The following is a 14,629-nucleotide window of genomic DNA, read 5'->3' as shown; positions in this document are numbered from 1 at the left end:
ACATTGTTTTAATATGGTTTCTTTTACACATTTTTTATTGTTTTAATTTTATGATTTCTTTTACACATTTTATTGTTTTAATATGATTTATTTTACACATTTTATTGCTTTAACATGATTTATCTTACAATTTTATTGTTTTAATGTGATTTTTTTTCATGTTACATTTTATTGTTTTAATATGATTTCTTTTTACACATTTTATTGGTATTTCAACATGATTTCTTTTTACACATTTCACATTTTATTTTGACTTTAACCTGGGACTAGAAAGGCTAACTTCAGGTGACTGACTGCAAAATTGAATCTTGATGCTTCCCTGGCAAATCTTAATTTTACACATTTTAGTTTTTATTCTTCTTTTGAACTGAACCCAGGGCTGTAAAGGTCTCTTCAGGTGACTGACAGCAAGGGTGTACTTTTGCTTCAGTCTTCCTGGCAGTTCCTAATTTAACATATTTTACTTTTACCTTAATTGCCCCATACCTATACTGTACCACATCTTGTCTGATGCAGATAGCCTTGTAGCTTGTGCTGATAAACATTGAATACCTACCTACCTCGACCCTTCTGTGTTATAGAAATGTAATGATGAAATTGTTTGTTTTTATCCTATTTTAATAAAAGATGAGAATAATGAGATCTCCATTCACTTTGGATGTATTTTCCAAACTATCTTTAGATATATAGCAGCTTGTTTTGATATCAAGAAAATTCCAAAGTTGAAGTTGTCACTGTTTTATTTCTAGGAGAACTATCTAGGAGAATCACAGCAATTTCATGATTTTGACTTAGTGACTGGGTTAGAGCAGGAAAAACCAGAGGTCAGCACTGCTGAAGGTGATGGGGAAACTTATAAAAAAGAACTTGATATTCGTAACTATCGCCCTTTTGAGGTCACTGTATCCATAACCCCTTCATGACATTCAAGGACATTTGATGAAGGTAATTTGTATAGTCCATGAATTTAAAACAGTTTTAATATTGTACTTGTTTTACAAATTTCACCCCTTTTACACATAAGTAAACCCTTGTTATATGTATGTATATTTTATTGAACTCATAGTTTAGTATCTGAAACATAGAAATTGTGAGTTTTATTATATTTTTTTCATCATAAGGGAATGATCAGTGTATGTCTTAGTGGAATGATCTGAATATAGATTGCTTTTGTAGCTGCTTAATTTTAAATTTTGAAATAAAGCTGGAAGTGAATGATACCTGAACACTATTTTATCTGTTACAGTAAATTATCCACTATAGCAATAAAACATTTTTACATTAATCTTATTGTATGCTTTGGTGGTTAATAAAGTTTGAACTGTTTTGTCTCTTCAGAATTGTACCAAAGATGAGCCTCCCTGCCCATCTCTCTATCTTGAGCGTCTTGGAATTGAAATACATAAAACTTATCGAGAGACAAAGCTACAGCTATTGCTGTCACCTTTGGTACTTATTGCTGCCGACAATGTAGAAAGACATGAAAGTCAACAAAATCTAAAAGAGGGACATTTGACAATGGCAGCACTTCAGGTGTAATATGAGTTTTTTGTCACTTAATTGTAAATAATACTTTAATAAAACATAATCTCATACATTGTCATGAAAGTATTTATTGTTAAATGATTATTATTTTGTATATCATTAGTGTTTTATGGGATCAGTAAACTTGTCACTTTCTTAAAAGAAATTGTGGCAGAAAACCTTTTAATACTGTCTGTTTTTATATGAACTTGTGTATACTGAAAAAAACATTCTATTAAAACATGGGAAATAATTTCATATAGTTCTTTTATAATGAGAAAATGTAGTTTTCTGACATGCAACATGTGACCAGTAGTTTGTCTCTCTTACAGGTAGTAGGGGCCATGCTATGTTTTCTGATGTGGGACTCCTCTAGACAGTGAAACTCTAGAATATGCTTGGTTAGTGGAGGTTCAAGTAGGAGATATAACAGGCAGACTTACCCTACCTCAGGTATAAAGACTTTCACATTTTATCTTTCAATTTTTTGTTTATTAAAAATATTTTATGAAGTTAAATAAATAATTAACTGTTGGATATAGGATGGTTTCCAAATATGTTTCATACTTGCAGAATTTTGAACTTTTATAGACATTTAATTCAGAATAATTCAAAGCTCTCTGGAAATCATATTTAGTTGTATGGCTTATAACTGTCTGTAATAAGATCATATCACAGGAACTATCTACAGTTCGTAATGTATATTGTGTGCTGCTTTATTTATGTTTGTGTGTCACATCGAGCAAAGATACTTCCACATTCCTACTTTAGTCTGTGTGTGTATGGCTGCTGTGAGACTGTCATGTGCAGTACAGATACTTCCACATACTTACCTTAGTTTGTCTACATATGGCTGCTGTAAGACTGTCATGTGCAGTACAGATACTTCCACATACTTACCTTAGTTGTCTACATATGGCTGCTGTAAGACTCTCATGTGCAGTACAGATACTTCCACATACTTACCTTAGTTGTCTACATATGGCTGCTGTAAGACTGTCATGTGCAGTACAGATACTTCCACATACTTACCTTAGTTTGTCTACATATGGTTGCTGTAAGACTGTCATGTGCAGTACAGATACTTCCATGTTCTTTGGAACCAACTCTGATTAGAGTGATATAGAAAGAATTTAATTATAACTTTATCATTTTCAAACAGGTGTTGTTTTTGTTGTCATCATTGGAGAAGTGTTGTTCATGGTTAATATTTTAAAGTACCACTGTTGATGATTCTGTGTTTATCTCTCTTTATATAGTTCAGTATGAACAGTCTTAAGGTATTAGTACAGCTTATATATAGTTTATATTACTTATGTAGACCTTATCTATATAATTCACTCCTAACTTAACATCTTTCAACACTATAGTTTTCCACATGTGACAAGCTGTTCTCTTAATGTTTTTGAAGGAACATTTAATTTTACAACTGGTTCATTCCTATCTTACTTGTTCAACTTACAACAAATCAATACACCTGTCTTACGTGTTATTTCTGGTACTATTTGTTATTGAAAGTATCAGGTAACTGTTTGTATTTAAGACTAATACACTCTAAGTGCAGTAAAGCCTTCAAAATACACTCATTCTTCATACAGTTTTGTTTTCTTTAAAGTACTTAGATTATTTGTATTTTATTTTAAATTTGTTTATTACAACACTTTTGCAAACAGTGATTAATTTGTATTTTATTTTAAATTTGTTTATTACAACACTTTTACAAACAGTGATTAATTTGTATTTTATTTTAAATTTGTTTATTACAACACTTTTACAAACAGTGATTAATTTGTATTTTATTTTAAATTTGTTTATTACAACACTTTTACAAACAGTGATTAATTTGTATTTTATTTTAAATTTGTTTATTACAACTTTTTTACAAACAGTGATTAATTTGTATTTTCTTTGTCTCATATATTTCTTGCTGTCATTGTATATTAGAAAACAATTCTGTTATCTTATGAGCAACTTTTACTTGATAATACAAACTATCAAATGTTTGTTCCACACTTCTTACTTGTGTAATACTTGTAATAAATATTAATGATGTACATTATTCTAGTTCCTACTTCTATAATACTTGTAGTAAATATTAATGATGTACATTATTCTAGTTCCTACTTCTATAATACTTGTAGTAAATATTAATGATATACATTATTCTAGTTCCTACTTCTATAATACATTGAAAATATATCATGTTTTGTTATTTAATTGTAGAGCACACATGATTGGTAAGTTGAGACTTTGTTTCCTTCTTCCCATGTTGGAATCATTTGTAAAACGTATGATAGGTAAGGTAAGTTGAGACTTTGTTTCCTTCTTCCCATGTTGGAATCATTTGTAAAAAACGAATGATAGGTAAGTTGAGACTTTGTTTCCTTCTTCCCATGTTGGAATCATTTGTAAAATGTATGATAGGTAAGTTGAGACTTTGTTCTTTCTTCCCATGTTGAATCATTTGTAAAACATATGATAGGTAAGTTGAGACTTTGTTCCTTTCTTCTAATGTTGAAATCATTTGTAAAATGTATGATAGATAAGTTGAGACTTGTTCCTTTCTTTCTTCCTGTGTTGGAATCATTTGTAAAACGTATGATAGGTAGTGTTGAGATTTTGTTCCTTTCTTCCTAATGTTGGAACTTGTAAAACGTATGATAGGTAAGTTGAGACTTTGTTCCTTCTTTCCTACGCTGGAATCATTTGTAAAATGAATGATAGGTAAGTTGAGACTTTGTTTCTTTCTTCTTATTTTGGAATCATTTGTGAAACGTATGATAGGTAATTTGAGACTTTGTTCCTTTTCTTCTTATGTTGGAATCATTTGTAAAACGTATTATGATAGGTAAGTTGAGACTTTGTTCCTTTCTTCCTATGTTGGAATCATTTGTAAAATGTAGGATAGGTAAAGTTGAGACTTTGTTCCTTTCTTGTTATGTTGGAATCATTTGTAAAACTTATGATAGGTAAGTTGAGACTTTGTTCTTTCTTCCTATGTTGGAATCATTTGTAAAACACATGATAGGTAAGTTGAGACTTTTTTTCCTTTCTTAATGTGTTGGAATAATTTTATAAAACGTATGATAGGTTAGTTGAGACTTTGTTCCTTTCTTCTTATTTTGGAATCATTTGTAAAAATCTATGATAGGTAAGTTGAGACGTTGTTCCTTCTTCCTATGTTGGAATCATTTGTAAAACACATGAAAGGTAAGTTGAGACTTTGTTCCTTTCTTCTTATTTTGGAATCATTTGTGAAATGTATGATAGGTAATTTGACTTTGTTCCTTTCTTCTTATGTTGGAATCATTTGTGCAAACAATGATAGATAAGTTGAGACTTTGTTCCTTTCTTCCCTATGTTGGAATCATTTGTAAAATGTATGATAGGTAAGTTGAGACTTTGTTCCTTCTTGTTATGTTGGAATCATTTGTAAACTTATGATAGGTAAGTTGAAACTTTGTTCCTTCTTCCTATGTTGGAATCATTTGTAAAACACATGATAGGTAAGTTGAGACTTTTACTTTCTTAATGTGTTGGAATAATTTATAAAACGTATGATAGGTAAGTTGAGACTTTGTTCCTTTCTTCCTACGTTGGAATCATTTGTAAAACATATGATAGGTAAGTTGAGACTTTGTTTTTTTCTTCTTATGTTGGAATCATTTGTAAAATGTATGATAGATAAGTTGAGACTTTGTTCCCTTCTTCCTGTGTTGGAATCATTTGTAAAACGTATGATAGTAAGTTGAGACTTTGTTCCTTTCTTCTTATTTTGGAATCATTTGTAAAACGTATGATAGGTAAGTTGAGACTTTGTTTCTTCTTCTTATGTTTGAATAATTTGTAAAACACATGATAGGTAAGTTGAGACTTTGTTCTCTTCTTCCTTCTGTTGGAATCATTTGTGAAATGTATGATAGGTAAGTTGAGACTTTGTTCCTTTCTTACTATGTTGGAATCATTTGTAAAATGTATGATAGGTAAGTTGAGACTTTGTTCCTTTCTTCCTGTGTTGGAATCATGTGTAAAACATATGATAGGTAAGTTAAGACTTTGTTTCTTTCTTCCTATGTTGGAATCATTTGTAAAACACATGATAGGTAAGTTGAGACTTTGTTCCCTTATTAATGTGTTGGAATAATTTGTAAAACGTATGATAGGTAAGTTGAGACTTTGTTTCTTCCTTCCCATGTTGGAATCATTTGTAAAACGTATGATAGGTAAGTTGAGACTTTGTTCCTTTTTTCTTATGTTGGAATCATTTGTAAAACGTATGATAGGTAAGTTGAGACTTTGTTCCTTTTTTCTTATGTTGGAATCATTTGTAAAACGTATGATAGGTAAGTTGAGACTTTGTTCCTTCCTTCCTATGTTGGAATCATTTGTAAAACGTATGATAGGTAAGTTGAGATTTTGTTCTTTTTTTTCTTATGTTGGAATCATTTGTAAAACGTATGATAGGTAAGTTGAGACTTTGTTCCTTTCTTCTTATTTTGGAATCATTTGTGAAACGTATGATAGGTAATTTGAGACTTTGTTCCTTTCTTCTTATGTTGGAATCATTTGTAAAACGTATGATAGGTAAGTTGAGACTTTGTTCCTTTCTTCCTATGTTGGAATCATTTGTAAAATGTAGGATAGGTAAGTTGAGACTTTGTTCCTTTCTTGTTATGTTGGAATCATTTGTAAAACTTATGATAGGTAAGTTGAGACTTTGTTCCTTTCTTCTTATGTTGGAATCATTTGTAAAACACATGATAGGTAAGTTGAGAATTTTACTTTCTTAATGTGTTGGAATAATTTATAAAACGTAAGATAGGTAAGTTGAGACTTTGTTCCTTTCTTCTTATTTTGGAATCATTTGTAAAACGTATGATAGGTAAGTTGAGACATTGTTCCCTCCTTCCTATGTTGGAATCATTTGTAAAACACATGAAAGGTAAGTTGAGACTTTGTTCCTTTCTTTTTATGTTGGAATCTATGAAATAGAAGAGTATAGATGCTTTTATATCTGTTTCAGCTTTACCATATTGTTGTGGGTTTAGAAACGTTTGTGCTTCAGTTTAAGCATATTGATGGAGACCTTCAACTGCCTACTCCATATCATTATTGTCAGCATGACCTTCTTCAGTTCCAGTGTCCAGAGTCAACACCCTCACAGCCTTGTCTGAATCCAGAAGATGCAAAGTACAGGATGACCCGTTTGTCAGTAGATGCTATTGAAGTGTGCATAGTGGAGTCAGGAACAGCCTTAAACTTGGAGGTAAAAAATCTGAACCAATCCCAAGTTAAACTATTTGTAATACTTAGCTGTATCACTAGTCTACTTTGAATGGTAGAACAGTCATAAATACAATTTAAATATAATTCATAACTGTTTTCAAAGTATTTATGGACAGCATGAACACTGAACTTAAATTTTAGTAGTCACTGTAATATTTTTTAATTTTATAAAGCATCATCTTGTTTTATATTTTCTCTTCTAGTCTTTTTATTTAATTCCATATAAACAAATTATGTTGTGTAAAACATTGGTCTCTTTTATTTAAAATGATTGATTCATCAAATGTGCAAAACAAGTAAAATACACCATATATTTTTAATTAGACATGACTACTGACAAAGTTCACCTTATAATGTTGTTTATTCATGGTGCAACACCATACCTTCTAAAATTACTTATCTTACCCTGAGAGCAAATTCCACACTTTGACACTCAATACATCACTAGTTATAACTTAGAAACATCTGTTATGTCTATGCTTGACACCTAATAAGTACTGTATTGAGAGCTGAAATGGTTGTTAAAGCTTTACTCATTAAAAATCAAATTCATAGCCAACAAGATCTACTACTGAAGTTAAATTTGTTTGTTATGCTAAATTTTCAGGAAGTTAGTTTTTCAAAAATCTTTAGATTATAATTAATAAAGTTGTATGTTTTTTCTTCTGTTTTATGGTAGTGTATAAAATATTTACCTCAATCATTAAACAGTTTTCTGTTATTATTTTTTCAGTTTTTCCCAATTCGATTAGCAACATGTAATCTTCATGGTGGTCTCACTAGTTCTGGTCTGTCAGCTTTGATTCAGCACATCTGTGTGCGTCAGTATGCTTTAATTTCTTCACTCTCTGCAGGATCATCATCTTCAAGTGCAACTAGTCAGTCTCAGACTCTTCATCCAGACATCTGGCTTGAGGTTGGGGCTGTAAGTCTTGGACCTGTGTTTCTTGATTCTATTATGTCATCATCTCCTGAATACATGACTTGTGTACAAGATACATTTTTGAAAATTCATGACCAAAAACTGAAACATCTTTGGTTTTTGTGGCCTCCAGAGGAAGTTGTTGCTCCACAATCAGTGGAAGGGAAGTGTGGTTGTGTGGGTGGATGTGCTTTCTTTGGTAAAAACAGAAATGGTCAGATTTTCTTCCAACCCCATAAAACGCATTACCACTGGTAGTGACTCTGTTTTGCTAGATTTCATATCTTATCCAATGATGATTATGGTTTTGGTCAAAGCCTTTTAAATAAAGGAGAATTTATATTTGATATCTCTGATAGTTCTTCTGGAGAAACTTCTAGAAGCAGTCCTGAACCATCGGATAAATGTTGCATGTTTTTCAGTGGATTTCGAAGCCAGATGACATCTAAATCACATGAAGGTTTTTCAAGGAGAACTACTAAAGAAACAATCTCCAAAACAAGAAGCCAACACGAAGACTTACCTGAGGTGTCCAAGAATGCCTGGATACCATCTTCTCTTGATTCTAAGAGAGGAAAGCGAGGCAATGTTATATCAATGCAACCTCATGGAGGAGCTGGACAATGCCCATCTAAACGATTTGTGCGTCAGTTCAGTAGCCCTACTCGTTCCTCCTTAATGAAAACTTCAAGTTTTTTGTCTCATGGAAGTCCATTATTCTTATCTGTGCCAGGCTCCAACAGTAATAATGACACCTCAGATGTTTCCATTAGCAGAAAAGGAAGTTCACACAGTGAAAGTGAAAAACATTTCCTAGAAGACAGAGATAAAGGTGAAAATTTAAATTCTAACATAACCTCCCATAAACACAATTCAAGAATTTCTCTAAATGGTTGGCCCAGTGTACAATCAGCTGCAGATAGGAAAAAACGAGCAAGCAGTTTTACAACTAGAGATCGGAGTCCAAAAGTGGTTAAAAGAGCAGTTTCGACAGATTCAGCTCAGTCGTTGGATATGTTTTATTCGGCCGATGAAGACAGTGAAACCTCAGGAACAATTGGTGATACGTTAGCTGTGGATATGCCACTCATAAAGAAAAGACATTCCACCTTCAGGAAATAATGGAAAATTACAAAAGCTTGAAGAAAAGTGTTCTTCATTTCACGGGGAGGAGGGTTGCACGACTCGAGAAGGTAGTCGTACTTCTTCATCTAGTAGCACCCAGCACGACTCTCCTGACTCTCACTCTGTTGTATCTAGCTCATCATTCATCTCAGCAGTTTCATCACAAGAAGATATCGCTCTAGTAAACCTTCACAACCAAATGGATAAACCCATTGTAGAGTCTCCCCTATTGATGTCATGCTACACTGCTTACATGACACAACTAAAGTGCCTCAATTGGCAGGAACCCCCCCCTTTGCCTCATCTAACTCAACAGCCTGGAATAACTGAGGCTGGCCCAAACAGACACTACCTATTTCTACGCTCCACGACACGCTGGAAACCAAAATTTACTCCACTAGTGAAAGGTTTTACTGCGATACACATGATTGACAAGAATCGATCTGGTCGATATGCAAGAAACCACTCTTTGAATCAACAACATTTTGGTAATAAAGAAGACAAGGCCTTCTTTCCTGGATCTCTGCATTCAAAATTTGAAAGAAAAACTAGTAAACGTAAGTAAAACTATATGTATCACTAATGTCAATATACTTTATCAATGTTAATATTCTTTATTAGTTGTCCTGTTAATTTGTTGCTGACTTATTCTCTTGTGAGAATTTTCTTTACAGATCGTTAATAATAATTATAGGAGTAAAGTTAACCTACTGGTATTATTATCGTATTCTTGTGACAGTGTTTTATGATCATTAATAATAATTTGTTCATGGTTATAGGAGTAAAGTTAACCTACTGGTATTATTATAGTGTTCTTGTGACAGTGTTTTATAATCATGAATAATAATTATAGGAGTAAAGTTAATCTATTGGTATTATTATAGTGTTCTTGTGACACAGTGTTTTATGATCATTAATAATAATTGTTCATGGTTATAGGAGTAAAGTTAACCTCTGGTATTATTATAGTGTTCTTGTGACACTGTTTTATGATCATTAACTATAATTTGTTCATGGTTACAGGAGTAAAGTTAACCTACTGGTATTACTAGAGTGTTCTTGTGACACAGTGTTTTATGATCATTAATAATAATTTGTTCATGGTTATAGGAGTAAAGTTAACCTACTGGTATTACTATAGTGTTCTTGTGACACAGTGTTTTATGATCATTAATAATAATTTGTTCATGGTTATAGGAGTAAAGTTAACCTACTGGTATTATTATAGTATTCTTGTGACACAGTGTTTTATGATCATTAATAATAATTTGTTCATGGTTACAGGAGTAAAGTTAACCTCTGGCATTACTATACTGTTCTTGTGACACAGTGTTTTATGATCATTAATAATAATTATAGGAGTAAAGTTAACTTGCTGGTATTGTTATAGTGTTCTTGTGACACAGTGTTTTATGATCATTAATAATAATTTGTTCATGATTATAGAGTAACCTCTGGTATTACTATAATATTCTTGTGACATTATTTTATTATCATTAATAATAATTTGTTCATAGTTATAGGAGTAAAGTTAACCTACTGGCATTATCATAATGTTCTTGTGACACAGTGTTTTATAATCATTAATAATAATTTGTTCATGGTTGTAGAAGTATAGTTAACATACTGGTATTATTATAGTGTTCTTGTGACACAGTGTTTTATAATCATGAATAATAATTTGTTCATAGTTATTGAAGTAAAGTTAACCTCTGGTATTACTATAATATTCTTATGACACAGTATTTTGTGCATCATTAAGAATGAATAGTGTGTGTGATGTAGGAATCAGTTATTATAGTATTATGTAAGTCAGATAGTGTAACTCAGTCTGTCTTGTAGGAGAGAAGAGAACGTTGGGAATGAACAACAAATGCACACCACCATGGTTATCAAGTTGAGTGGTGATATTAACATCATGGTTTCACCCCTACAAGCTGAAACCTTCAAAAAGTAAGTAGACTTTCTGGGCCCACTACATTTAACACTGCTTTTCACTTCTTAGAATGTAGGTTTAGCTTAAACTTTTCAGAACTAAAACTTTAGCACTTTTCTTATATTCCAAAGCTTGAATTGTTATTACCTGTAACTCCATATTGAATAGTGTCATTTAAAGTAATCAGTTAATCAAACTTATGATAAGATATGTCACAAAAGTAATGAGTTGCTAAAATTAGTGTCTCTGTTATTACAATTTGTAATAACAATTGTATTGATTCAAGTCAATGAAATATTGACTTTATTCTTCTCTATTAAGTCACATTTGGTCAGTTTAGTTAGTGTTATGACTCATAAAATCAAGTATCTTATTGGAGTTAGTGTCTATTATTACTGTTCCAGTTATTCCAATTATTGAAGTCTAATGTGAGAATAATTGATTAAAGAATCTAATAATAAGCAGTAGTTTCTCCACAATGTAGTAAAACGTAGTCAAGTTGTAATAGTATCTCAATACTGTACTATCACCGCATCTCATATTAGTTTCTAAACACAGTATTATCCTAGAATCTAGTAGCAGTAATTTTGAAACACTATACTAACCTAGAATCTAGTAGTATTAGTAGTTTTGGAACACTATACTAATCTCCAATCTAGTAGCAGAAGTTTCTGAACACCTTACTATCCTAGAATCTAGTAGCAGTGCTTTCTGAACAGTATACTAATCTTGAATCTAGTAGCAGTAGTTTTGGAACAGTATACTAATCTTGAACCTAGTAGCTGTAGTTTCTGAACACCTTAGCAATCTACAATCTTATAGCAGTAGTTTCTGAATACCTCACTAATTAAGAATTTAGTAACAGTAGTTTTGAACATGATACTGACCTAGAATCTAGTAGCAGTAGTTTCTAAACATTATACTAACATGGAATCTAGTAGCATTAGTTTCTGAACACCATACTAATCTATAATATAGTAGTAGTAGTTTCTAAACACCTTAATAACCTAGAATCTAATAGCAGTAGTTTCTGAACACCTTACCAATCTAGAATCTACTATCAGTAGTTTCTGAACATTTTACTAACCCAGAGTCTAGTAGCAGTAGTTTCTGAACTACTACTAATATAGGATCTAGTAGCAGTGGTTTCAAACATTATACTAACATGGAATCTAGTAGCATTGGTTTCTGAACACCATACTAATCTACAATATAGTAGTAGTAGTTTCTAAACACCTTAATAACCTAGAATCTAATAGCAGTAGTTTCTGAACACCTTACCAATCTAGAATCTACTATCAGTAGTTTCTGAACATTTTACTAACCCAGAGTCTAGTAGCAGTAGTTTCTGAACTACTACTAATATAGGATCTAGTTGCAGTAGTTTCTGAACACAATACTAACCTAGAGTCTAGTAGCAGTAGTTTCTGAACACAATACTAACCTAGAGTCTAGTAGCAGTAGTTTCTTAACACTATACTAACTTAGAATCTAATAGCAGTAGTTTCAAACATTCTACCAAGAATCTAGTAGCAGTGGTTTCTGAACACTACCAACCTAGAATCTAATAGCAGTAGTTTCTAAACATTATACTAACCAAGAATCTAGTAGCAGTAGTTTCTGAACACCTCACCAATCTAGAATCTACTATCAGTAGTTTCTGAACATTATACAAACCCAGAGTCTAGTAGCAGTAGTTTCTGAACATTATACAAACCCAGAGTCTAGTAGCAGTAGTTTCTGAACTACTACTAACTTAGGATCTAGTTGCAGTAGTTTCTGAACACTATACTAACCTTGAATCTAGTAGCAGTAGTTTCTGAACACTATACCAACCTTGAATCTAATAGCAGTAGTTTCTGAACACTATACTAACCTTGAATCTAGTAGCAGTAGTTTCTGAACACTATACTAACCTTGAATCTAATAGCAGTAGTTTCTGAACACTATACTAATCTAAAATCTAGTTGCAGTAGTTTCTGAACACCTTTCTAATTTACAATCTTGTAACAGTAGTTTCTGAACACTATACTAACCTAGATTCTAGTAGCAGTAGTTTCTGAACACCTTAATATCCTAGATTCTAATAGCAGTAGTTTCTGAACACCTTAATATCCTAGATTCTAATAGCAGTAGTTTCTTAACACCTTAATATCCTAGATTATAATAGCAGTAGTTTCTGAAAATCTAACTAACCTAGAATCTAGTAGCAGTAGTTTCTGAACATCTAACTAATCTAGAATATAGTAGCAGTAGCTTCTGAACATCTAACTAACCTAGAATCTATTAGCAATAATTTCTGAACACATTACTAATTAAGAATCTAGTAGCAGTAGCTTTTGAACACCTTACTAATTACGAAACTAGTAGCAGTAGTTTGTGAATGCTATACTAATCTAGAATAGAGTACTGATAAATCTAGTAGTAATAGTTTTCCAACACTCTAGTAACAATACTAACAACACTATGTAACACAAATTTTGTTTCTGGATAGTATGTGTTATTTCTTAATATGCTTATGTTGTAAAGTACAGAAAATGGCCATTATTCCCTTTAAACTTTGCTTTTGTGATCTGAATAATGAAATGTAGAAATTAACCTATTTTCTATGTAAAAACAGGCAAATTTGCACATTTACATTTACATAAGGTCTGAATAAAACAACATATGAATCAAGATTTACATGTATTTATACTAAAATTATATAAAAATGAACAAAAATGTTTCGAAGTCAGTAGGTTTTTGAGATTTGTGACTGTAATGTAAATCACTTTCAAGTATCAGGCCCCAAATATAGTCTCCCATCATGTTTTTGTTATACGGCTCCTTGGTAGCAGCTTTAAAGTCCAGTATATCTTGAAGGAAACGCTTCCCTTGCTTCTCTGAGTATGCTCCCATGTTCTCCTTCAATTTATCAAGATGAGCATCAAGGATATGGACTTACAGGGACATCCTGCAGCCCATTATTTTTCTAGTTCTTCACCAGAGTCTTAACCAGTTCCACATAATATTTTGCCTTGTGATTGCCCAAGCCCTGAACCAGTGCAACAAAGCTTCCACAAACTTTATATCATTCCTGCTGAGCTTCTTGGGAATTCTGTTCACTCAGGATCTTCTTTATTTGTGGTCCAATGAAGACACCATCTTTGATCTTTGTCTCAGCCAGCTTAGGGAAGAAGTCTTGAAGGTACTTGAAGGCTGCAGACTCCTTATCAAGAGCTGTAACAAATTGTTTCATAAGACCCAATTTTATGTGCAATGGTAAGAACAACACCTTCTGGAGGTCCATTAGTGGCTCACACTTAACATTGTGTCTCCCCACAGAGAATTCGGTCAATTGTGGCCAGTGCTTCCTGTTGTAGTGCTCTGTGGTGTCCCTGCTGTCCCAGAGGCAAAAAATAACAGGAAAATTGGTAAAATCTCCTTGGAGACCCATCAGGAATGCCACTATTTTAAAGTCTCTAATAACCTCTCAGCCATACTCATCATACTTCAAGGCTTTTAGCAAGGTCTTGATGCTGTTGTATTCCTCTTTGAGGTGCACCAAAATATATTTGAATTTTAAAAGGTCTAAAGTTTGTAGAATATAAAATCTTACTATTAAAGCAAGCAAAAATTGTTTGTCTTACCTTCTAGAGTTGTTTGCAGTGCTCGCAGGTAAAACGAGGTGCCCTGGGTTTGTCTTGATACCCAACAGATATGCTGAAATATGCCTTGTAGGCTTCACACATTTTAGCAGATTCTGTTACAGAGTACATTTTTGCTCTTGTCTTGATAAATTCGCCAAATACATTGCAGAATGTGTCTGGGGAATGCTTGCAGCTTCTTGATGCCAT

At 32.4% G+C, this 14,629-nt stretch overlaps 1 protein-coding gene across 1 annotated transcript in view; it reads left to right on the top strand.

The window, feature by feature from the left end:
• Positions 1 to 14,629, top strand: part of LOC143245650 (bridge-like lipid transfer protein family member 1) — a 252,531-nt gene that overhangs the window by 100,424 nt on the left and 137,478 nt on the right. The window contains 7 exon segments of the mRNA XM_076491999.1: positions 750 to 902; positions 1,339 to 1,533; positions 6,548 to 6,790; positions 7,544 to 7,986; positions 8,092 to 8,792; positions 8,848 to 9,418; positions 10,700 to 10,810. Of these exon segments, the coding sequence (XP_076348114.1) occupies positions 750 to 902; positions 1,339 to 1,533; positions 6,548 to 6,790; positions 7,544 to 7,986; positions 8,092 to 8,792; positions 8,848 to 9,418; positions 10,700 to 10,810 (2,417 nt within the window).

Source organism: Tachypleus tridentatus, chromosome 2, assembly GCF_004210375.1.
Source record: "Tachypleus tridentatus isolate NWPU-2018 chromosome 2, ASM421037v1, whole genome shotgun sequence".
NCBI classification, from domain to species: Eukaryota; Metazoa; Arthropoda; class Merostomata; order Xiphosura; family Limulidae; genus Tachypleus; species Tachypleus tridentatus.
Note: the sequence above shows the minus strand (reverse complement) of the source record. Positions and strands in the feature narration are given on the sequence as shown.